A 26,721-nucleotide genomic window follows, 5' to 3' on the forward strand; every position below is an offset into this window, starting at 1 on the left:
TGGGCCCCGCCCTCTTCGCTGCATCCTTGGCCAGGTGCAGTTGTCTGGCTCTTCTGGGATTGCAGTCCTGCCGTGAGCCCCAAGCCGGCAGCCACCCTGCCCAGGGTGGACTCTGCTGGCATGCCCATGCAGAATCAGTGGTCCAGTGAGCCCTGGCCTGTACACTGAATGCCCACTCCCCTTAGGGCTCACCATCCCGGTGCTCGTGGGGCAGCCAGTGGTGCTGGGCGTCACCATGCTCGAAGTATAGGTCCCATTGCCGGCACTGCTCCTCACGGAAGTCAGCCAGGGCATCAGGGCAGTCCTGGGAGTTGCAGAGCTGGAAATCGTAGGCAAGGCCTGAGCAGGTGCGGCCCCCATTGGCTGGGCTGGAGGAGAAAACAGAAAGGTCTTGCAGCTCGGTGCCAGGAAGAGGCCAGCACATGGGGTGCCACTTGTGGGATCTGGGGGGAATCCCTGATCCTTGAGGGTCAGGGGGCAGCTCTGTTGAGTGAAGGGACGCGGCCTTGCCCTGTCCCAGCCGCAGGACCTGGGCTATCCCCCAGCCTCCAGGGCCTTGGAGCATCACTGTAGAAGGCACTGGTAATCCTCTCTCGGGGGTCCCATGGGAAGGGAGCATCTACTCAGCCCCTGTGCACCCCCCACCCCATCCCAGCTCCTGTAGCTGTGGCGGTGAACCAACAGTGAGCTGTAACAGGGTGTTTAGGTTCTGCTGTGCCTCCGGCCATAAGCCCCAGGGTGGTGGAGCTGCGTGAGCTCCCCTACATCTGGGCCTGGGCCTGGGCCTCACACACGCTGGGAACTCAGAGCAATTCTGAAGTAGTGGAATCTTGTTACAAGTGTTCTTAACAAGTGTCAGGTACACAGTGGACACTCCATCTCCAGCTTTCCTCCACCTCAAGAAAACTTGGGCCATGTTTCTGTAATTTCCTTACTTTGTTGAGAACACCAGCAGTCCACAAAGCACTAACCCCACAGGAAAGGCACCAGATGGTGGCCAACAGGTGCCCATGGCAGGCAGGGTGATGGGGCGTGGCAGGTCAGCACCCTGGGAGGAGCTGGGGAGCTTCAGCCAAGCAGAACCCAAGGCCCCCCCTGAGACTTGGGCAAAAGTCATGTTCTGCTGTGATGATGGATGTATAGCATATAGCACTGTAGAGTGAATGATGGAAGGGGCTGGCTTCCATGAGGCTCCTTGCACAGTGCCATGTTCTCAGGGGAAATCGGTGGAAATAACAATCTGAGAAATTTGTGGAGAAAGAACCAAGAAGCCTCAGTGTTTGATGGGGACCATGAAAGAAAGGGTGATTTTGAGATTTACATCAGGGCCACTGATGGGACCACAGACCAATGACAATACCAACCAGGGCATCACCAGGAGAGGGTGCAGCCCTGGGTGTAGGTTGGGGAGCCCAGGGGCATCGTGCAGCAGGAAAAAGAAGGAAGGGGTCGGGCTGTCGCTGGAGCCCCGGCCAGCCCAGACAGGAGCCATACAGATTCAAATGGAAATCCACGATAATTCCAAAAGAGAATGTGAGTTGGAGAATTCAGGGGAGGCCAGGGAGGAAGAGAAATTGAAGAGCTTGAGCTCATGCTGTAGATTGTTTGCAGTTCTGCAATCAAAAGAGTGGCGAGGCAAAGAACACAGAGGGAACTCAATCCAGTGAGCGGGGGCCCAGCTGGGAACCTCAGGAGTCTTCACACTGGCCACAGTGCCCCAGGAAAAGCTACTGAGCCAGGGAGCAGCAACTAAAGATGGGGCAGCATAAGGCCCAGCTGTCATCTTCAGGAGGACACACGAGAGGGGAGGCCCACGGGGCACACTGGCATTGCTGTGGGGCCTGTGGGCTCTGAAATGCTCTGGGCGCTGCAGCTGTGCGTATTCCCCACAGATGCAAGTGAGGCTGGCATAAATGAACCGTGCTCAGAGCTCTGTGTGGCACATCTGTGTTGTCTGATGGTCACTGATGTGCACGGAATGCTGGCACTGACCAGGGGTTAGCTACTCTCCAGGCCCAACGGTGTTTGTGAACAGATGGAATGGCAGGCAGTTCTGGCAGTTTTGCTCACGTCACTGCTGCCCCTGTCCCTTGCTGCCACCAAGAAGGCTGAACCAGCCAGAGGGGTAAGAAAATCCCTAGAGTGCGCAGGTGGGGAGGGACAGAACATAGAACACCCAGAACCTGCATGATCTCCCCCAGGGCCAGACCTGGGGGTGAGCCCCCTGGACCCCAAGAGCCCAGCATCAGACACCACGAGGAGTCAGGGCCTGGTGGGGGGAGAGAGGGGTTGTCAGGCCAGATCTGCTCTTCTGACTGTGCACCCTGGACCAGAACCTGGAAGTCCTCACCCAGCACTGCCTGGGAGGCAGGGTGGGGAGCATGGATGGAGGTGGGAGTCCAGCGGGCCTTCAGGCATCCTCTCCAGGCTGTTTCTCCCCTGGGCAGCTGGGATTGGGTGGCATGTCACTGACCCTGCCTCTTGCCTGATTGCAAACAGCTGCTCTCCTGCTCAGGCTCCCAGCATCCTGGGGACCGAGAGAGCCCTCCTCTTTATCCCCATTGCCCCATCTCTGTTCTGCCTCCTATTCTTTTTTTTTTTTTTTTTTTTTTTTTTTGTGGTACGCAGGCCTCTCACTGTTGTGGCCTCTCCCGTTGCGGAGCACAGGCTCCGGACACGCAGGCTCAGCGGCCATGGCTCATGGGCCCAGCCGCTCTGCGGCATGTGGGATCCTCCCGGACTGGGGCACGAACCCGTGTCCCCTGCATCGGCAGGCGGACTCCCAACCACTGCGCCACCAGGGAAGCCCTCACCTCCTATTCCTGATGCCCTCAACCAAGAAGAGCAGAGGAGGTCGGTGTCTAGAGTAGGATGCAGGCCAAGTGGGAGGAATGGCCCTAGGCCACCAGGTCAGAAGACCAGGTTTCCAAGTCTCCAGAGCTGGCTCTGGCCCCAGCAGGCTATGTGGCATGAGCCCTCCACTCTCTAAGTCTCAGTCCCTCCCAGTAAGATGAGAAGGGGCCAGAGCTGCCTGCCCTCACATCGTCTCCAGAACTGACATCCGCAGGGGCCTTGCAGGATAGGGTTGGCTAGCAAGGGCCCTTGGGGACCGCAGCTGCCACCAAGGAAGGCTGGGAAACATCAGGGCCAACTCACTGTGGGTTGTCGCACTGACGGGTCCTGAACTTCACACCTGTGCCGCAGGTACGTGAGCAGGAGCCAAAGGGACTCCAGGCGCCCCAGTTGCCATCTCGTTTGAGGATGTCAGGTGTCAGCCAGATGCAGTGTCCTTTAAAGCAGTGCTGAAAGACAGAAGGTCACATGCCCCCCACCCTTCAGCTGCAGTGCCCGTGATGACTGCCTGGCCCTCGAGGCACAGGGAGAACAGGCCCTACTCACCCCTAGAAGCTCAGAACTTCGCTGGGAGGCATGGTAAGGTGTTGGCCCACCCAGCTTCCCCCGACCACCACCCTGGTCTCCCACCATCCTCAGTGCCTTGTTCAGCCTACTCTGTCCCCGCAGCCAAAGCCCACCCCACACCGTGTCTGCAGGATGAAACCCCCGGCCTGGTGTGCCCACACAGCGCCATTCATAAAGATGTAAGTGGCACATCAAGCCAGTGACTCTAGAGACATGTAAGGTCTACTGTTTTAAGTAAAAATAAGCAATTTAAAAGAAATATGGAGACAAAGGATAGGTGATATGTTGACATGGTAAAAATTCATGAATACAGTAAGTAGAACACTGGAGTAGAGGAAACTCAGGTCTACAACTTGAATCTATCACTAGTCCAGAGAGGAAGCTTATACAATTTAGGGCCCATTTGAATAAGATTGCAAAATTAAAAATACTAAGTTTGGTATAAACTGGAATATTGATTTAGAATTAGAAAATATAAAACAAAAAATTCAAAAACTGACAAATACCGCAAACCACCAAAAACAGAGAACAATGATTTTTTTCAGATTGATTGATGGACACAACATTTCCTGCAGTTCTAACTGTATACTCTTTCATGCCCTCTTCATATGACAATAATTTTGTAGGATTGTATTCCATAGGGAGGATAGAAAGACAATGCAGTCATCCCTCAGCAAGCTTTTTCTGTAAGGGCCAGATAGTAACTGTTTTAGTCTTTGCAGGCTACATGCTCACTATTTCAACTATTCAACTCTGCCATTAGAGCATGAAAGTGGCTACAGACAACATATAAATGAATGGATATGGCTGCATTCCAATAAAACTTTGTTTACAAAAGCAGGCAGCAAATGGAAACTTCTAGAATGGAGCTGTAAGAAACTTGGTGAACCCTCTCCTCAGTAAAACAACTATTTAACTGGTGAAAATTATTTTCTAAACAAACCATTTAAATTATCTGGACAACAATTACTGACTGTATAGCATGGGGAACTATATTCAATATTTTTTAATAACCTATAATGGAAAAGAATCTGAAAAAGAATATACATAAAGGAACCATTTTGCTGTAAACCTGAAACTAACACAATATTGTAAATCAACTATACTTCAATTAAAAAAAATAAAGTATCTGGAAATTGTCCTAAGGTCAATACAACAAATGGAGAGAATTTACTAAATCTTGGTAAGAATAGTAAAAGTCTATACATTTGAGCCACAACCCTCTCCCATTCCTTCCCCATCTCAGTGTGATGGAGGCTTTACTGCCTAAAAGACAGAGGTCTTCGTCTCCTCAGCTCCCAGTCTAGGGCTATAGTTTCACCCTGGGAAAGGCAGGCCACTGGCATCTCCCATACCTCCCAACACTGTGCTGCAGAAAATCTGTTCCAGTCAGGGAACTCCCTTTGCCCACCCAGTCCTCACTCCCAGACGGGAGGCTCTACTCCAGGTATGGCAAACCAAGAATACAGTACTCTAGTAGCCCCTTCTCTGGCTTCCTTGTAGGGCAGAGGTTCCATGCTGAAAGGGAAAAACCAAGAAGACTAGAAGCTACTATCTGTATCCAGTGATCTATTCGTAGACCAGGAGTGTCACTCTGTAAGTGGACCACCCTGCTCCTAGCTCTAGCGCAGTGGTGCAGTAGTCTTCCCAGAGGGAGAGGCAGAACTGAGAGCTCCACAGCTCACCCTAAGAGGACTAACTTTATTTGGAACAGAGCATGAGGAAGTTCATGCCTAAGGGCATTGTCAAAAACAATAGAAATCTTGGTAGTGAGCAACTAAGAGGAGGCCAGTAGCTCCACAATACTAGTAAGCAGCAAGTAAAATGGTAAACCAACTAGAAGTGTAACCAGGGAAAAGACAGCTAAGAGCCCTCCTGGAGTCTGAGCAAGCCTCAAATATTGGTAACACCCTGCCTCTGTGAAGGGTCCAGAATCTGATTAGGCCAGGCTGTAGACAAGTTGTACCCCAGGGCAACTGTATCAAAAACAATACAGCATCAGCTAGCAGCTAGTGAAAGCTAATTGGGTGTGATAACAATAGAGGCAGAACAGCCAGAAGTTTAGCTGGAAGATCAAAGAAAGAGACAGAACCTGGCTAATCCCACTGTTCTGGGGGTGGAGGTGGGAAGCTGTGTGGCCTGGGTGACTATGCATATGCCCAAGGCTGTGATCTCTGAGGGGCAATAGCAACAGCTGCATGCTGCAGGGCAAATAAAATTTATTGAAACAGTGCATCCAAGTCACTAAAGAAATAAACAGGTAAACAAGCAAACAACAGCACAACAAGGTCTAGGGGAATCACTACCCAGAGTTTCTTCAATGTATCATCTAAAATGTCCAGTTTCAACAAAAATTTCTGAGACGTGAAAAGAAACAGGAAAGTGAAATCTATACACAGGAAAGTAAGCAGGCAACAGAAGCTGCCTTTGAGGAGTCCCAAATGTTAGAATTAGCAGACAAAAATTTCAAAATAGCTATTATAAATATGTTCAAAGAACAAAAGGAAACCATGTCTAAAGAACAATGCCTCACCAAATGGCATCAGGAAAGAGAAACTAAAAAAACACAAACAAAAAGAAAAAAAAAAGAAAAAAATTATGTAGTTTAAAAACAAATGAAAAATTCACTAGAGGGCTCAGTAGTAGATTTGAGCTGACAGAAGACTCCATGAACTTGAATATAGATCAATAGAAATTATGCAATCTGAAGAGAAGAGGGGGAAAAAAATAAAGAAAAATGAACAGAGCCTCTGAGAAACATGGAAGACCATAAGTTCACTGAAATGAGTGCCAGAAGGAGAGGACACAGAGAAAGGAGTAGAAAATATTCCAAGAAATAATGTTTGAAAACTTCCAAAATTTTATTAAAAACATTAACATACACATCCAAGAAATTTAACCAAGTAAGGTAAATGCAAAGAAATCCACACCCAGACACAATATAGTCAAATATAGAAAGACAAAGGTAAAATGTCAGAAGAAGCAAAAGAAAAATGACTCACTGGAAGCCCAATAAGATTAATAACAGCTGACTTTAATCAGAAATAATGGAGGCCAGAGGTAGTGGTGTCAACCAAGAATCATATCCAACAAAACTACTTCTCAACAATGAAAGTGAAATAAAAATATTCCCAGATAAACAAAAACTGGGAGAATTCATTGCTAGCAGACCTGCCATATAAGAAATACTAAATTAGGAGTTTGGGATTAACATACACACACTACTATATATAAAATAGATAACCAACAAGGACCTACTGTATAGCACAGGGAACTCTACTCAATATTCTATGATAAACTATATGGGAAAAGAAACTGAGAAAGAATGAATACATGCATATGTATAACTGAATCACTATGCTACACACCTGAAACTAACACAACACTGTAAATCAACTATACTCCAATAAAATTGTAAAAAAAGAAATACTAAAGGAAGCTATTTAGGCTGAAAGAAAGTGACACCAGAGAATAATTCAAATCCACATGAAAAGACAGAGTTCTGGAATGGACAAATTTCTAGAAAGACACAGACTACCAAAACTGATTTAATAAGATCTAAAAATTGGAATAGACCTATAACAAGAGATTGAATTAGTGATTTAAAACTTCTCACAAAAAATAGCCAAAGCCAGATGACTTCACTGATAAATTCTACCAAACGCTTAAAAAAACTAATACCAATCCTTCAAAAACTCTTTCAAAAATTGGAAGAGAAGATTTTCCCAATTCATTCTATGAGGATAATATTACCCCAATACAAAAATCAAAGATATCGAGAGACGGGGGAAGATGGCGGAAGAGTAAGACGTGGAGATCGCCTTCCCCCTCACGGATACACCAGAAATACATCTACACGTGGAACAACTCCTACAGAACACCTACTGAAGGCTGGCAGAAGACCTCAGAGCTCCCAAAAGGCAAGAAACTCCCCACATACCTGGGTAGGGCAAAAGAAAAAAAGAAAAAACAGAGACAAAAGAATAAGGACGGCACCTGCACCAGTGGGAGGGAGCTGTGAAGGAGGAAAAGTTTCCACACACTAGGAAGCCCCTCCGTGGGCGGAGACTGCGGGTGGCGGAGGGGGGAGCTTCGGGACCGCGGAGTAGGGCACATCGACGGGTGCGGAGGGCAAAGCGGGGAGATTCCTGCACAGACGATCGGTGCCGACCGGCACTCACCAACCCGAGAGGCTTGTCTGCTCACCCGCCGGGGCGGGCGGGGCTGAGAGCTGAGGCTCAGGTTTCGGTTTTGGACAGAGCGCAGGGAGAGGACTGAGGTTGGCGGCTTGAACATAGCCTGAAGGGGTTGGTGCGCCACGACTAGCCGGGAGGGAGTTCGGGGAAAAGCCTGCACCGGCCGAAGAAGCAAGAGACTTTTTCTTCCCTCTTTGTTTCCTGGTGCGCGAGGAGAGGGGTTTAAGAGCGCTGCTTAAAGGAACTCCAGAGACGGGCGCGAGCCGCGGCTAAAAGCGCGAACCCCAGAGACGGGCGCGAGCCGCGGCTGAGGGCGCGAGCCCCCGAGACGGGCGCGAGCCGCGGCTGGAAGCGCGAACCCCAGAGACGGGCGCGAGCCGCGGCTGAAACCGCGGACCCCAGAGACGGGCGGGAGACGCTGGGCCTGCTGCTGCCGCCACCAGGGGGGCTGTGTGCGAGCACAGGTCACTCTCCGCGCCCCTCTTCCGCGGAGCCTGTGCAGGCCGCCACTGCCGGGTTCCCGGGATCCAGGGACAACTTCCCCGGGAGTACGCACGGCGGGTCTTGGGCTGGTGCAACGTCACGCCGGCCTCTGCCGCAGCGTCACGCCGCCTCTGCCGCCGCAGGCCCGCCCCGCACGCAGTGCCCCTCCTTCCCCCAATCCCCCAACCCCCGGCCTGAGTGAGACGGAGCTCCCGAATCAGCGGCTCCTTTAACCCCGTCCTGTCTGAGCAAAAAACAGACGCCCTCCAGCGACCTGCGCGCAGGGGCAGGGCCGGGTACAAAGCTGAGCTCCTGTGAGCTGTGAGAGCAGGGAGGAGAGGGGGAGGTCTCTCCCGGCAGCCGCGGAGGCGGCGGATTGAAGCTCCACAATCAACTTGATGTGCCCTGCATCTGTGGAATACCTGAATAGACAGGGAGTGATCCCAAATTGAAGAAGTGGAATTTAAGAGCGAGATCTGTGATTTTTTTCCCTTTTCCTCTTTTTGTGAATGTGTGCATGTATGCTTCTGTGTGAGATCTTGTCTGTATACTCTTGCTTCCACCATTTGTCCTAGGGCTCTATCCGTCCATGGTTTTTTTTAAAAACAATTTTTTTTTCTTAATAATTTTAATTGTAATAACTTTATTGTACTTTACCTTCGTTCTTTCTTTCCTTCCTTCCTTCCCTCCTTTAGACAACGAATCACCCCAGGTTGAGGAGGTGGTCTCTGGGAGCAGGATTTATGATTTTTTCCCCCTTTGCCTCTTTTTGTGAACATGTATGTGTATGCTTCTGTGTAAGATTTTCTCTGTATAGCTTTGCTTCCAACATTTGTCCTAGGGTTCTATCCGTCCCTTTTTTTTTTTTCTAAATATTTTTTAGTACAATAACTATATTATACTTTATTTTATTTTTACTGTATCTTCTTTCTTTCTGTCTTTTTTCCTTCTTTCCCTCCTTCCTTCCTTCCTTCCTCCCTCCCTCCTTTCTTTCCTTCTTTGCTTCTTTCTTCCTTCCTTCCTTTCCTCCTTTCCTTCTTTCTTTCCTCATACTTCTACTAATTCTCTCTACATTTTCTCCTTCTTTCCCTCCTTCCTTCCTCCCTCCCTCCCTCCTTTCTTTCCTTTGCTTCTTTCTTCCTTCCTTCCTTTCCTCCTTTCCCTCTTTCTTTCCTCATACTTCTACTAATTCTCTCTACATTTTCTCCTTCTTTCCCTCCATCCTTCCTTCCTTCCTCCCTCCCTCCATCCTTTCTTTCCTTCTTTGCTTCTTTCTTCCTTCCTTCCTTTCCTCCTTTCCCTCTTTCTTTCCTCATACTTCTACTAATTCTCTCTACATTTGCTCCTTCTTTCCCTCCCTTCCTTCCTTCCTCCCTCCCTCCCTCCTTTCTTTCCTTCTTTCTTCCTTCCTTCCTTTCCTCCTTTCCTTCTTTCTTTCCTCATAATTCTACTAATTCTCTCTACTTTTTCTCCCTTTTATTCTGAGCCGTGTGGACGAAAGGCTCTTGGTGCTCCAGCCCAGGAGTCAGGGCTCTGCCCCTGAGGTAGGAGAGCCAACTTCAGGACACTGGTCAACAAGAGACCTCCCAGCTCCACATAATGTTAAACGGTGGAAATCTCCCAGAGACCTCCATCTTAACACCAGCACCCAGCTTCACTCAACGACCAGCAAGCCACAGTACTGGACAACCTATGCAAAACAACCAGCAAAACAGGAACACAACCCCACCCATTAGCAGAGAGGCTGCCTAAAATCATAATAAGGCCACAGACACCCCAAAACACACCACCAGACGTGAACCTGCCCACTAGAGAGACAAGATCCAGCCTTATCCACCACAACACAGGCACTAGTCCCCTCCACCAGGAAGCCTACACAACCCACTGAACCAACCTTAGCCACTGGAGACAGACATCAAAAACAACGGGAACTACGAACGTGCAGCCTGCAAAAAGGAGACCCCAAACACAGTAAGATAAGCAAAATAAGACGACAGAAAAACACATAGCAGATGAAGGAGCAAGATAAAAACCCACCAGACCTAACAAATGAAGAGGAAATAGGCAATCTACCTGAAAAAGAATTCAGAATAATGATAGTAAGGATGATCCGAAATCTTGGAAGTAGAATGGACAAAATGCAAGAAACAGTTAACAAGGACCTAGAAGACATAAAGATGAAACAAGCAATGATGAACAACGCAATAAATGAAATTAAAACTCCTCTAGATAGGATCAATAGCAGAATAACTGAGGCAGAAGAACGGATAAGTGACCTGGAAGGTAAAGTAGTGGAAATAACTACTGCAGAGCAGAATAAAGAAAAAAGAATGAAAAGAACTGAGGACAGTCTCAGAGACCTCTGGGACAACATTAAACGCACCAACATTCGAATTATAGGGGTTCCAGAAGAAGAAGAAAAAAAGAAAGGGACTGAGAAAATATTTGAAGAGATTATAGTTGAAAACTTCCCTAATATGGGGAAGGAAATAGTTAATCAAGTCCAGGAAGCACAGAGAGTCCCATACAGGATAAATACAAGGAGAAATACGCCAAGACACATATTAATCAAACTATCAAAAATTAAATACAAAGAAAGCATATTAAAAGCAGCAAGGGAAAAACAACAAATAACACACAAGGGAATCCCCATAAGGTTAACAGCTGATCTCTCAGCAGAAACCCTACAAGCCAGAAGGGAGTGGCAGGACATACTGAAAGTGATCAAGGAGAAAAACCTGCAACCGAGACTACTCTACCCAGCAAGGATCTCATTCAGATTTGATGGAGAAATTAAAACCTTTATAGACAAGCAAAAGCTGAGAGAGTTCAGTACCACCAAACCAGCTTTACAACAAGTGCTAAAGGAACTTCTCTAGGTAAGAAATGCAAGAGAAGGAAACGACCTATAATAACGAACTCAAAACAATATAAAAAATGGGAATAGGAACATACATATCGATAATTACCTTAAATGTAAATGGACTAAATGCTCCCACCAAAAGACATAGATTGGCTGAATGGATACAAAAACAAGACCCTTATATATGCTGTCTACAAGAGACCCACCTCAGACCTAGAGACACATACAGACTGAAAGTAAGGGGATGGAAAAAGATATTCCATGCAAATGGAAACCAAAAGAAAGCTGGAGTAGCAATTCTCATATCAGACAAAATAGACTTTAAAATAAGGACTATTAAAAGGGATAAAGAAGGACACTACATAATGATCAAGGGATCGATCCAAGAAGAAGATATAACAATTGTAAATATTTATGCACCCAACATAGGAGCACCTCAATACATAAGGCAAATACTAACAGCCATAAAAGGGGAGATCAACAGTAACACATTCATAGTAGGGGACTTTAACACCCCACTTTCACCCATGGACAGATCATCCAAAATGAAAATAAATAAGGAAACACAAGCTTTAAATGATACATTAAACAAGATGGACTTAATTGATATTTATAGGACACTCCATCCAAAAACAACAGAATACACATTTTTCTCAAGTGCTCATGGAACATTCTCCAGGATAGATCATATCTTGGGTCACAAATCAAGCCTTGGTAAATTTAAGAAAATTGAAATTGTATCAAGTATCTTTTCTGACCACAACGCCATGAGACTAGATATCAATAGCAGGAAAAGATCTGTAAAAAATACAAACACATGGAGGCTAAACAATACACTACTTAATAATGAAGTGATCACTGAAGAAATCAAAGAGGAAATAAAAAAATACCTAGAAACAAATGACAATGGAGACACAACGACCCAAAACCTATGGGATGCAGCAAAAGCAGTTCTAAGGGGGAAGTTTATAGCAATACAAGCCCACCTTAAGAAGCAGGAAACATCTCGAATAAACAACCTAACCTTGCACCTCAAGCAATTAGAGAAAGAAGAACAAAAAAACCCCAAAGCTAGCAGAAGGAAAGAAATCATAAAAATCAGATCAGAAATAATTGAAAAAGAAATGAAGGAAACAATAGCAAAGATCAATAAAACTAAAAGATGGTTCTTTGAGAAGATAAACAAAATAGATAAACCACTAGCCAGACTCATCAAGAAAAAATGGGAGAAGACTCAAATCAATAGAATTAGAAATGAGAAAGGAGAAGTAACAACTGACACTGCAGAAATAAAAAAAATCATGAGAGATTACTACAAGCAACTCTATGCCAATAAAATGGACAATCTGGAAGAAATGGACAAATTCTTAGAAATGCACAACCTGCCAAGACTGAATCAGGAAGAAATAGAAAATATGAACAGACCAATCACAAGCACTGAAATTGAAACTGTGATTAAAAATCTTCGAACAAACAAAAGCCCAGGACCATATGGCTTCACAAGTGAATTCTATCAAACGTTTAGAGAAGAGCTAACACCTATCCTTCTCGAACTCTTCCAAAATATAGCAGAGGGAGGAACACTCCCAAATTCCTTCTACGAGGCCACCATCACCTTGATACCAAAACCAGACAAGGATGTCACAAAGAAAGAAAACTACAGGCCAATATCACTGATGAACATAGATGCAAAAATCCTCAACAAAATACTAGCAAAGAGAATCCAACAGCACATTAAAAGGATCATACACCATGATCAAGTGGGGTTTATTCCAGGAATGCAAGGATTCTTCAATATACGCAAATCTATCAATGTGATAAACCATATTAACAAATTGAAGGAGAAAAACCATATGATCATCTCAATAGATGCAGAGAACGCTTTCGACAAAATTCAACACCCATTTATGATAAAAACCCTCCAGAAAGTAGGCATAGAGGGAACTTTCCTCAACATAATAAAGGCCATATATGACAAGCCCACAGCAAACATCATCCTCAATGGTGAAAAACTGAAAGCATTTCCACTAAGATCAGGAACAAGACAAGGTTGCCCACTCTCACCACTCTTATTCAACATAGTTTTGGAAGTTTTAGCCACAGCAATCAGAGAAGAAAAGGAAATAAAAGGAATCCAAATCGGACAAGAAGAAGTAAAGCTGTCACTGTTTGCAGATGACATGATACTATACATAGAGAATCCTAAAGATGCTACCAGAAAACTACTAGAGCTAATCAATGAATTTGGTAAAGTAGCAGGATACAAAATTAATGCACAGAAATCTCTGGCATTCCTATATACTAATGATGAAAAATCTGAAAGTGAAATCAAGAAAACACTCTCATTTACCATTGCAACAAAAAGAATAAAATATCTAGGAATAAACCTACCTAAGGATACGAAAGACCTGTATGCAGAAAATTATAAGACACTGATGAAAGAAATTAAAGATGATACAAATAGATGGAGAGATATACCATGTTCTTCGATGGGAAGAATCAACATTGTGAAAATGACTCTACTACCCAAAGCAATCTACAGATTCAATGCAATCCCTATCAAACTACCACTGGCATTTTTCACAGAACTAGAACAAAAAATTTCGCAATTTGTATGGAAACACAAAAGACCCCGAATAGCCAAAGCAATCTTGAGAACGAAAAAAGGAGCTGGAGGAATCAGGCTCCCTGACTTCAGACTATACTACAAAGCAACAGTAATCAAGACAGTATGGTACTGGCACAAAAACAGAAAGATAGATCAGTGGAACAGGATAGAAAGCCCAGAGATAAACCCACGCACATGTGGACACCTTGTCTTTGATAAAGGAGGCAGGAATGTACAGTGGAGAAAGGACAGCCTCTTCAATAAATGGTGCTGGGAAAACTGGACAGGTACATGTAAAAGTATGAGATTAGATCACTCCCTAACACCATACACAAAAATAAGCTCAAAATGGATTAAAGACCTAAATGTAAGGCCAGAAACTATCAAACTCTTAGAGGAAAACATAGGAAGAACACTCTATGACATAAATCACAGCAAGATCCTTTCTGACCCACCTCCTAGAGTAATGGAAATAAAAACAAAAATAAACAAATGGGACCTAATGAAACTTCAAAGCTTTTGCACAGCAAAGGAAACCATAATCAAGACCAAAAGGTAACCCTCAGAATGGGAGAAAACATTTGCAAATGAAGCAACTGACAAAGGATTAATCTCCAAAATTTACAAGCAGCTCATGCAGCTCAATAACAAAAAAACAAACAACCCCATCCAAAAATGGGCAGAAGACCTAAACAGACATTTCTCCAAAGAAGATATACAGAATGCCAACAAACACATGAAAGAATGCTCAACATCATTAATCATTAGAGAAATGCAAGTCAAAACTACAATGAGATATCATCTCACACCAGTCAGAATGGCCATCATCAAAAAATCTAGAAACAATAAATGCTGGAGAGGGTGTGGAGAAAAGGGGACACTTTTGCACTGCTGGTGGGAATGTGAATTGGCTCAGCCACTATGGAGAACAGTATGGAGGTTCCTTAAAAAACTACAAATAGAATTACCATATGACCCAGCAATCCCACTACTGGGCATATACCCTGAGAAAACCAAAATTCAAAAAGAGTCATGTACCAAAATGTTCATTGCAGCTCTATTTACAATAGCCCGGAGATGGAAAGAACCTAAGCGCCCATCATCGGACGAGTGGATAAAGAAGATGTGGCACATATACACAATGGAATATTACTCAGCCTTAAAAAGAAATGAAATTGAGTTATTTGTAATGAGATGGATAGACCTAGAGTCTGTCATACAGAGTGAAGTAAGTCAGAAAGAAAAACACAAATACCATATGCTAACACATATATATGGAATTTAAGGGAAAAAAATGTCATGAAGAACCTAGGGGTAAGACAGGAATAAAGACGCAGACCTACTGGAGAACGGACTTGAGGATATGGGGAGCAGGAAGGGTGAGTTTTGACAGGGCGAGAGAGAGTCATGGACATATACACACTAACAAACGTAGTAAGGTAGATAGCTAGGGGGAAGCAGCCGCAAGGCACAGGGATATTAGCTCAGGGCTTTGGGACAGCCTGGAGGGGTGGGATGGGGAGAGTGGGAGGGAGGGAGACGCAAGAGGTAAGACATATGGGAACATATGTATATGTATAGCTGATTCACTTTGTTGTAAAGCAGAAACTAACACACCATTGTAAAGCAATTATACCCCAATAAAGATGGTTAAAAAAAAAAATCAAAGATATCAAAAGACAAAAACTACAGAACAATATCTCATGAAAACAGACTTTAAAATTCTTCAACAAAATTCTAGCAAATCAAATCCATAGTAAAAGATTATACACCATTACCAAGTGAAATTTATCCTAGGAATTCAAGGTTTAACATCTGAAAATCAATCAATGTAATAAACCATATCATCAGAATAAAGGAAAAACTGTATGATTACCTCAAGACTCAAAAGATAAAACTGGCAAAATCCAACATCCTTTCCTGAAAAAAGCACTCAAAAGACTGGACTAGAAGTTCCTCAAGCTGATAAAGGACATCAGTGAAATACCTCAGCTAACATCATGCTTAATGGTAAAAGAATGAATGCTTTCCCCCTAATCAAAAGCAAGACAGGGGTGTCTGATCACACCACTTCTAGTCAACATTGTACTGAACATTCTAGCCAGGACAATTAGGCAAGAAAAAGAAGTAAAGGGCATCCAGATTGGAATGGAAGAAGTAAAACTATCTCTATTTGCAGATGAATTGACCTTCTATATAGCAAGTCCTACGGAAACCACTAAAAAACTATTAAAGTTAATTTAAAAAGTTCAGTGAGATTGCAGGAGTCAAGGTCAATATACAAAAATCTATTGTATTTCTATAAACTAGCAATGAATGAACTGAAAATGAAATTAAGAAAACAGTTCTATCAGCGACATAGAGAACAGACTGGTGGTTGCCAAGGGGGAGGGGGGTGGGAGAGGGTTGGATTGGGAGTTTGGGATTAGCAGATGCAAACTGGTATATATAGAATGGATAAACAACAAGGTCCTACTGTATAGCACAGGGAGCTATATTCAATATCCTGTGATAAACCATAATGGAAAAGAATATGAAAAAGAATATATATATATATATTTGTATAACTGAGTCACTTTGCTGTACAGCAGTAAGTAACATAACATTGTAATTCAACTAAGAAATTAGAAGTATTTTGAGTTAAAAAAAGAAAACAATTCTATTTACAATAGCATCAAAAAAAAGAAAAAAGAAAAGGAAAAAAACCTTAGGAATAAATTGAAGAAAAAAATGCAAAACTAGTACACTGAAAACTACAAAACATTGTCAAAAGAAACCGAAGATCTAAGTAAATGGAAAGACATCCCATGTTCATGGATCAGAGTTTAATATGGCAGCACAGTCATACCTCAGAGATACTGCTGGTTCGGTTCCAGACCACCACAATTAAGCAAATATCAAAATAAGGAGGGTCACGTGAATTTTTTTGGTTTCCCAGTGCATGTTAAAGTTATGTTTACACTATACTGTAGTCTATTAAGTGTGCCATTATGTCTTAAAAAAACAATGCACATATCTTTTTTTTTTTTTTTGCGGTATGCGGGCCTCTCACTGTTGTGACCTCTCCCATTGCGGAGCATAGGCTCCAGATGCGCAGGCTCAGCGGCCATGGCTCATGGGCCCAGCCGCTCCGCGGCATGTGGGATTTTCCCAGACCCGGGCATGAACCTGTGTCCCCTGCATCGGCAGGCGGACTCTCAACCGCTGTGCCACCAGGGAAGCCCAACAATGTACCTATCTTAATTTAAAATATTTTATCGCTAAAAAATGTACATATCTTAATTTAAAATATTTTATCGCTAAAAAATGGTAACCATCAACTGATAATGCAGGGCTGCCACAAACTTTCAATTTGTAAAAAAAAAAAAAAGTAATGTCTGCAAAGCACAATAAAGCAAAGTCCAATAAAACGAGGGATGCCTGTACTCCCCATACTGATCTGTAGATTCAATGCAACACTTATGCTGGAATTTTGCAGAAATTGAGAAACAGCTCCTAAAATTCATATCAAATGTCAAAGGATCAGAAATAGCCAAAACAATCTTTAGAAACAACAAAGTGGAAGGACTCAGACTTCTGTATTTCAAAGCTTACCACATAACTACAATAATCAAGACAGTGTGACCCTGCCATAAGGACAGACAAAATTATTCATGGAACAGAATGCAGAGTCCCTAAAAGAACCTTTACATATGATCAACTGATTTTTAACAAAGGTACCAAGTGATTCAATGGAAAAAGAATAGCTTCTTCAACAAATGGTGCTGAGACAACTGGATATTCACATGCAAAAGAATAACGCTGGACTCCTTCCTCACACCTTACACAAATATTAACTGAAAATGGATCATAGATCCAAATGCAAGAGCAGGAATACATCTTCTTGACCTAATGGCAATGGTTTCTTAGTTACAACACCAAAACACGAGTGACAAAAGAAAGAATATCTAAATTGGACTTCACCAAAGTTAAAAGCTTTTGTACATCAAATGATACGATCATGAAAGTGAAAAGACAACCCACATAATGGGAGAAAATATTTGCAAACCATATATCTGAGCAGTCTGATAAGGGATTTGTACCCAGAATGTATAAAGAATGATTATAACTTGATAATAAAAAGATACCTCAATTAAAGAATAAGCAAAGGATAATGAATAGATATTTATCCAAAAAAGATATATACAAGTTGCCATTAAGTCCATGTAAAGGTGCTCAAAACCACAATGAGATAACACTTCACATCCACTGGGATGGTTATAATAAAAACACAGGTAATAAGTTTTGGTGAGGACGTGGAGAAATTGTTAGTAGGAATGTAAAAAGGTACAGCTGCTTTGGGAACGAGTTTGGCAGTTTCTCAAAATGTTAAAAATAGTGTTACTATAAGAGCCAACAATTCCACTCCTAGACACATATTCAAGAAAAATGATACATCCACGCAATAACTTGGACACGAATGTTGATAGCAGCATTTCTCATAATAGCTGAAAAGAGGTAGCAGCTCAAATGTCCATCAACTAATAAATGGATAAATAAAAAACAGTATATGTATACAATGAATTATTATAGAGCAACGAAAAGGAATAAAGTACTGACACATAATATAACCTGGATGAACCATGAAAACATTATGCTAACTGAATGAAGCCAGTCACAGAAGGATGCACATTGTACAATTCCATTTGTATGAAATGTTCAGAAGAGGCAAATCTAAGGAGACAGAAAGTAGACTAGTGATTGCCGAGGATTAAGGGGGAGGGGGGATGAATCGGAGTGACTGCTAATGGTTACGGGGCTTCGCTTTGGAGTGACAAAAATGTTCCAGAATTTGATTGTTGTGATGGCTGTACAACTCTGTGAATATACTGAAAACCATTAAATTGTACATTTTAAATGGGTGAATTTAAATGTGAGTCACATCTTGATGAAACTGTTAGGGGAAAATAAAACAGGTGGCAGGTGGAGTTGGTATGTGTGCTCTAGCCTGCTCTAGAAGGTTGAGCAAAATATTTTTTAATTTTCAGTAATTTAGAGAAGTTACTGGTGATGTTATGTGAACACGTAGATGATCAAATTTGCTATCTAGTGTGCTTCTGGATATGGATTTCAGGGTATTTCAGGTTTTCTTGGTCAGAGCCTGATTTAAAATGCTTTTTGGATTAGCAACTCAGTAACTGTTGCTGTCAACATTCTTACTGTAGGGGCAATATTCTGAGCTTTACATTGCCTTTGATGTTGTCAACATTTCATGTCAAAATCAGAAAGAAGTTTAAATGCTTTTCCAATGTGTTCATCTGATTCCCTCCTCTTCATTAACTGCATTGTTAAATGCTTCAAGAGCCTGTTACTTATTTCGCTTTGATATTTATCTCTTCCTCCTAATGAATGCTTTAGTTTGATCTGAAAACTTATTTCGTTATAATTAAATTTTTGAAGTCAGATTTATTGCTACTGATTTCTTTACTCATTTTAAACTTTTATTTATTTTCTACTGATTTTTATCTGAATTTTCTTTAATAAATATATTTGAAAATGGTAAAAGAAGGTATCTTTATACTTATATCTAAATCAGAAGTCTGTCGTTTCTCCCTTACTTTATTGAAGCATTCTGAAACAACTTTCAAAATTGCAGTTAAACTAGTAACAGCTTTATCAACATTTTGAATAAACTTTTTGCATCCCATCTGCATTCAGGTTTCTCTTCTGGACTTTGAAAATTATTTTTAGTGCTCCTTGTGTTTTGTAATGTGTATGTTTGGAGGTCTGGACAGTTTTTAAATAAACAAACCATCTTATTAAACTTAGCATTTCCAAAGAAGTATCCAAGTTGGATCTGTGTTAGTGTCCCATCTATAAGACAAACCCCAGAAGAAAACAAACTATTGCTAAGATAGAAGTAATCACAACCTCTAGTATTATGTGAGGCCCCTTTTCTCCAATCAATTGAGGAGACTGTGCTAAACACAGCACATATTCTGCAACAACCCTGGGTGAGTTGGCACAGAGGCAGTAAGAGTATTTCTAGAAGCTATTCTTACACCTGTATAGAAACAACAACCTAACCGTACACATAAGGTACTAAAAGCCATGTAAATAAACCAATAAATATACCCCAAATCCAATTTATCCTTAGCCAAAGCCACAAAACACCCACGGCCCCTCTAATGTCAACAGGAGAAATGTATTAGAGGGGAAGGAGGAGTGATCCTAATTGAATATGGTCAGTGAAAATATATGACCACGTGAACACATTGTGAGGCCTGTCCCAGGGCCCTGGAAGGGGCTTATGCAAGTATGGGGCCCTGAAGCTTATGCATCGTCAGCTTCATGGTAAACCCATCTCTGCTCCCTTCTCAAAACCTTCTGGGGTTCCCCACTGCTGCAGGATTTAGACTAGCCCTGTGGCCTGGCTCCTACACACCAACCCTGCTCCATCTCCCACTGCCACACCAGGCACGGGAGCACTGACTGCTCTCTGAACAGACCACGCTGCCTTTGGGAGCTCCTCTGCGAAAGAAGCCCTAGCTCCATTTCCTCCCCCACCCCTGCAGTAATGCAGGGATCCCCCTGCAGAACAGAGATGCTCACTCCCCCAGCTGTGGAGAGCTGCTTGTTGCTCATGGCTGACAGCTGAATCCCTTTATAGGAAATGCCCTCAGCCAAAGACAGCTGCCTAGCCCGGAGTCATGCCCTTTTCCCGGGGACAGCCACGGCCAGAGGTCGAGGTGGGGGACAACTCTGAAAGGCCAGCCCGGAGCGCCGGGCAGGGTAGGCTGAACCTGCGTTGTGACCACACCACTGTTCAATGACTCTCTCTCTCTGCAGGTGTTGATACTGAGCGTGCTCCTCAGGAAACACCTTGCCATCAGATCTCTGTCTCAGAGCCCACTTCCAGGGCAGCCAAGCTCCCGTCTCCATGCCCACGTTGCTCCCATGTATCCCTCCTGGTTCTCGGCTCTTGTCTCCCTAGATTTGTGCACATCTCTGCTTGGGAGCCCACCTTGCCTCTTCTTCCTTACACAGGCCTCTCACTCCTCCCAACCAGCTGAAGCACTCCCAGGCCTGCCTTTGCACCAGTCTGAGCCCACAGGAGGCTCTGCAGAGGCTGCCATTCCCTGGATTCTCCTTCCCGGGCTCTGGGCAAGTGATCAAGGGCTCCACCACCACCAGATTGGGCACCTGGGCACATGGCCAACAAACACAGTCATGAGCTACCTGGGGTCCGGCAGGCCTGGCTCCAGGTCACCAGTGATGCTGTTCACATCCTTCCCGGGCCACAGTTACCTCATCTCTCACCTCAGAGCTCCCCTCACTCAACCAGGGAAGGGAAAGACCCACAGAAATTCTTGCTAGTGTCCCCCTCAGCTGGTGGAGCAAGGGGAGGGCTGGCAGGAAAGGAGGAGGGCCCAGGCAGGGGAATGCTGTGGACTGAATATTTGTGTGCCCTAAAATTCACATGTTGAAGCCTAACTCCAAAGTGATGGTATTAGAATGTGGCGCCTTTGGGAGGTGATTAGGGTGGAGCCCTCATGAATGAGATTAGTGCCTTTAAAAGAAGACAGGAGAGAGATGATTTCCCTCTCCAAAATGTGAGGACAGGGAGAGAAGATAGCAGTCTGCAACCCTCACCAGAATCCAACCATGCTGATACCCTGATCTCGGATTTCCAGCCTCCAGAACTATAAGGAATAAGTGCCTGTTGTTTAAGCCACCCTAGTCTCTGGCTTTTTGTTATAGCAGCCCCCATGGACTAAGACAAAGAGGATGGGAAGGGTCCTGGCACCTCTGAAGGTTGTGACGGGGTCCAGCCTCTAAATCACTGGTGGGCATGGGAACCAAGGGCCAGGGGGATGGTGGAGGCCACATAGTGGTCCCGCTGTCCCCACTGAACAAATTGGTCCCCAGTTTGTAAATGGGGAGCTGGGCATGGGACAACTCAGGACACTCCACAGGCCTATGGCGTGATGGATCACCTCCTCCGCAGACTTGGGTCCAACCAAACGCACAGAGGCAACACACGTGCACTGTAGAAAATATGAAAACAAGGCAAAGCAGAAAGACAGGAAAATCACCCTTCATTCCACCACTCAGAAGCTGTCCCTCTAATATTTGGTTTATTTACTCCTGGATGATGATGAGCATTTAAAAGAGTGCAATTATCCCAAATGAACAATTGTATACTCTGATGCCTCAGTGTCATTATAAAAGAAACATGTTTAATATTATTAAAATGCTTTATAAACATATGTTTAAATGCCTACAAATATTTCATCCAATAGAGAGGTTTAAACAGTTAAAAGCACAAAGTCACACGTCATGAGTGAATTCAGAGCCCACACGTACCCATGGACAATCCTGACCAGGGCTGCCTCTGGTACCCGGATAAGTACCACAGAGAGTGCTGGTGCACCTAAGCAGGGCTGGGAACACTGCCAGGTTGGTCTGAAAGCCTGAAAGGCAGACTGTTCTTTTCAGGAAGTGCACATTTAGCATTTCGGAACCACTGTGATCCTGGGTTTCCGTTCTCCACCCGCCAGCATGTCCCAAGCTGGTACCATGTGCCAGGAGCCTGGGATGTGAGGATAACTAAGTTGGACACTTAGGTGACTCACCCGAGGGGTAAAGGATGGCTCAAGGTCACACAATGAGGAGGGAGGACCCAGGGCTTAAACTCCCATGTCCAGCCCGTGGGCTGTCCCTGTTGCTAGGCCTGCCTGCCAGTTCTCGACTATGCAGCAAAACATGGGGCATCACAGGGCCTCTGCACTCTGGATAAGCACCGTGGCACATGTTTCTGAAACAGTCCTTCTGAATTCAGGAAAACTTAGGGTGGGCGTCGCTTCCCCAGGACACTGCCGGTGAATGTGAGACACATGAAGGACTCTTCCCTGACAAGACACACTGACGCAGGAGCCATCCTGACCCAGCTGGATCTGCACCCTACCCATGACCCTGACCCTGGCTCAGGCAAGGAGGGCAAGGTGAGCCCACCAGCCTGGCCTGCAGGGTAGAGGCACCTGGGGGGACCCTCTGTGCTTGGCCTGACCCTGCCTCCAGGGTATCCAGGGCATACACTGTGTGGCCACAGGGCGCACCTGTCTGAGAGCAGATCTGAGCCATGTCCCCAGCACCCTGGACAGGGCAGGTGATGAAGCAGGCTCGGGAACAGCCATCGTCAGTTCAATCAGTCCTTCCCTCTCTCCCACCATCACCCAGTCTCCTGCGGAGCCGTGTGTGTTAATCGGGTCTTTTGTTTTCTGGATTCTGATGCTTCGACTTCTGGGTCTTGCTGACCCTGGGGGCACTGTCCCTCCCAGGGTTAGCCAGTTCCTAGAAATAGTAAACAACACATCCACGAGTGCAATTTTCAAGTGCAAACCAATCAATCCAGAGCACACAGAGCCACCTCCTTCATCAGGGCTCCTAAATTCCAGGCCACCATCCTCCATCCTAATCACTCCAGGGCTAGTCAGGTACCAGACAACTAGGGGCAGCCCCTATGGCCCAGAGCCCACTGAAATTATTCACAGCAGCCAAACCTAAGCCTGCTTACCTTGCCTTGCCATTCCTCTCTGCAGAAACCGAAGTTCCTGCCGCCCTCTGCTCTCCAACTGATCCTGATGCTTCCCTGTGTGCCCGACAGCCCCCCTTCGCCCCCCTGCCACGGTGTGGTGTGGCCCCTCCCTTTGGGGTTTGTGAGGAACAAACTCTCTTGTCAATGGCAATTGTCTTGATCTGTTGGCCCTACTGTACCTCAACTTTTCTACTAATACATTATATTTTAAAACATCACGCTCCTCTCATCCACCCTCCCCAGCCACCCTCATCATGCTCCCACCCAATGAGGTCCCCCCGCCTGAAGCACTGGTCCCACTTCTCTCTACCCTTTGGGATTTGGCTGGGGCCGCTGACCAGGAAGCCTCTCTGAGCTCCCGACAGGCCCCTCCCCAACCCGTTCCTCACCACCATGTCATGGCTGCCTCGTCACGTTCGTGGCCAACCCCCACAGACAGCGAGGTCTGATGGAGGCAGAGGGAGCCTGACACATGGATGGATGGATGAACGTGAAGCCGAGGTGACTGATGAGCCTAATCCTCAGGTCCACTGCCCACATCTATGTCCAAGAGCAACGGGCTCACCTCTCCCCTCTCAGCCAAACACGCCTGCCCACAACTCCTGATTCCATGAGAAAGCCGTGTGCCCACTGGCCCTCATCCCTCTCCACTTGATCTCACCAACACATGCACTCTGCACCCTTCACACCCCATTGTGGGAACCCAGGCAGACAATGAAAAAGCCATCAAACTGAGGGGCAGGCAGTGGAGTTGGCTCATCTGTAGTTTTGTTCCTTCTCCCCAGGTCATCTCTGCGGATGGAATATAGATACATTGTTCCATCTCTGGGAAATGGTGGGTGTAGGAAACTGTGGGCAAGCAGGGGTATAATCCAGTGCTGGAGGCCAAGAGGGGAGAATGCGCTTGGGATGACCCACTGTGGACATGAGGACCCCAGGCAGAGCCTGAGTGCTGTGTGACCCCCTGCCAGGGGTCTTGCAATGGGGGCAGAGAGGGACAGAAACGGACAGTTGAGCTTGGCAAAGCCCTGGTCCCTGAGATGACCTGCTATTTCTCCAACCTGCCTAGACTTTCCCCCTGCTCCCTTCTGCCTCTCCTCTCTCCTGGGCCCTGTGGCTGTTCTTGCAGGAAAGGGAGAGACAAAGGATGATTGCTTTCCAAATATAAGATTACACTGCAATAAGAAACTCATAGAGGCAGAGGATTCTGATAGGCCCCCTGGGAGGTGCCCTTCCCGTCCTCCTCTCTCCCCCTTCCCACCCTCCTCTCTCCCTTTGCCCCTCCAGCCCCACTCCACACACACACCAGGAATCCCTCACCTAGGTCAGCTTTCTACCTATGCTCCTTGTGAACGAGGGCAGGCTGAGCTAAGCCCCAGCTCCACCCCCTCAGTCAGCACAAGACTGTTTTTTAATACATAAAATGATGGGGCTTTTACTGGGCTAAATGAACTAAGGGTCCCACCACCAAAAAGAGTGAAAGGTCGTCACTGAGTCAGTGTTTTCTGTGAGAAAGGGTACTTTGGCCACATCTGCCCACCTTCCTCACCAAACCCCACGCCCACCCCCACCCCCCGCCCAGGAGAAATGGGCCAATCAGCTGGCAGTCAGGCACTCTTTGGCCCCCATTTTGTAGTGGTCAGTGGTCCTGTGGGTGAAGACCAGCCACACACACCCCTGGGCGAGCACACTGTGCAGGGTCTGCTCCCACTCCTTCTCTCCACCCAGGGCTGGACTTGGAGGCGCAGACCGGGGAAGGAGGCCATGCTGAGCTAGTCTCATTCACCAGTTTAGCACTTACTGGGCTCCCCATTGGGGTTATAGCAAATGTTTTGGGGCCCCGTTCCCTCCCTCGAGCTCCTGTGGGGAGCAGGGCTATGAGGTCAGTTCTGGCATTACTAAGTCCCTGGAGTATTACTAACAACATTTCATTTCCAACTTCTGACAGTTCATTAAGTCTAGGGGGCGCAGCTAAATCACCCGGGGCACCTCTTAAAAATACCGTTTCCCACGTCTTCTAACAGAAACATACGCGTGAATGTTCATTAGTGGCACTATTCACAAATACCAAGAGGTGGAAAAAACCCAAATGTCCATCAAACGATAAACAAATGTGGTATATCCATACAGTGCAATGTTATTTGGCCATAAAAAGGAATGAAGCACTGATATCTGCTCCAACACAGATGAACCTTGAAGTTATTATGCTAAGTGAAAAAGGCCAGACACAAAAGGCACATAGTATATCATTCCACTTATACGAAATTCCAAAATAAGCAAACCCATAGACAGAGAAAGCAGATTAGTGGTTGCCAGGAGCTGGAGAGAGGAGAGAAATGAGGTGCCACTGCTTAATGCAGTCTCTCTTTGGCGTGATGAAAAGTTTTGGAAACTGGATAGCGGTGATGGTGGCACAACATTAGGAAGGTACGAAAAGCCCCTGAAAGTGGTTAAAGTGATGAATTTTACGTTATGTGAACTTTACCATCATTTTACAAATAAAGAACCAAACAAAACAATTCTCAGTCCTCATCCCAAATCAAAATCTTCAGGGTGGACCTGGAAATCCGTAACTTGAAGAAGCTCTGCCAGGGCTTCTAAAATAAAGCAGAATTTAAGACCTGCGGCGTAGGAACCTCAGGCTCAGGTGGTTTGGGTGCCTTTCTAGGCCTGACTCTGGGGGACATGTGCTGGAGTCCTCTCCTGGGCCTCCCTGGATGCTGCTGTGTCTGTGTGTCTTCCCTGGGCTGAATCCTCCTGGGTTAGGCTTAGGCTCACCTGCATAAGCCAGCCCCCTAGCAAGTGCTTGGCGGAGGAGTGGGAGTGCGATTTCATCTGAACCAATGAGAATCAGGCCTGGAGTTTGGGCTGGAAGGAGAAGCCCTTTGTTCTGCTGCTTTGGAAGTAGGAGGTGGGAAGGTGGGAAGAGGGCCTGGGGCAGCAGGCAGGCGCTGGTGGGTGGCCATCCACCTACCTCCAGGGACAAGTCTGCCCACCAGGGACCAAACACCAAGGCGCCAGAGGATAGAAAGGCCAAGCCTGATGTTGGGCCTGAGGATCCCGTGGTCACCAGAATGTTGGCCAATATTGGCCTCAAGATGAGGTGACCCAGTCACCCACAGTGTGCAGGGGGAGATGGAAGGCTGCTGGAACCCTGAAACTGGTCCTCAGAGGAGGGGATTCCTGCAGTGGGGCTTGAAGCACATTGAGGAACTCTGAGACACCAGGTTCCCTCCTGTAGAAGAAAGAGTGCACGGGGCAGAAGCTGTGGAGTGTGGGGTTGTTAGAAATGAGGAAGGGGTCCCCTGAGAAGACCCCTGGCCCCACTCCGAGGGCCCTGCGGGGCCTGGCCCTGGAGATCTGTGCATGTCACAGTGCCTGCCCTCTGCCCCAACTCACCTTGCCGGGTGCACACATGGTCCCATCCAGGGGAGGCCCCTTCTTCGTCTTGCAAAAGTAAGGGTTGTCAGGGTGGCTGCACCACAGCTGCTTGCAAGGGTCAAAGGTCCGGAACTGGAAGAGAGCACCAGGAGCTAGCCAGGCCACCTCCCACTTCAGGGACCCTCCAGGGGTG

The 26,721-nt window shown here is 45.7% G+C and overlaps 1 protein-coding gene across 1 annotated transcript in view; it reads right to left on the reverse strand.

The window, feature by feature from the left end:
- The window catches only part of ADAMTS2 (ADAM metallopeptidase with thrombospondin type 1 motif 2), a 252,663-nt gene that overhangs the window by 25,048 nt on the left and 200,894 nt on the right, over positions 1 to 26,721 (reverse strand). The window contains exons 10-12 of the mRNA XM_032628799.1: positions 26,547 to 26,660; positions 3,157 to 3,302; positions 193 to 368 (exon numbers count right to left, since the gene is read on the reverse strand). Coding sequence (XP_032484690.1) covers positions 193 to 368; positions 3,157 to 3,302; positions 26,547 to 26,660 — 436 coding nt within the window. The remainder of the gene's footprint in view (positions 1 to 192; positions 369 to 3,156; positions 3,303 to 26,546; positions 26,661 to 26,721) is intronic.

This window comes from Phocoena sinus, chromosome 3 (genome assembly GCF_008692025.1).
Source record: "Phocoena sinus isolate mPhoSin1 chromosome 3, mPhoSin1.pri, whole genome shotgun sequence".
Classification (NCBI taxonomy): Eukaryota; Metazoa; Chordata; class Mammalia; order Artiodactyla; family Phocoenidae; genus Phocoena; species Phocoena sinus.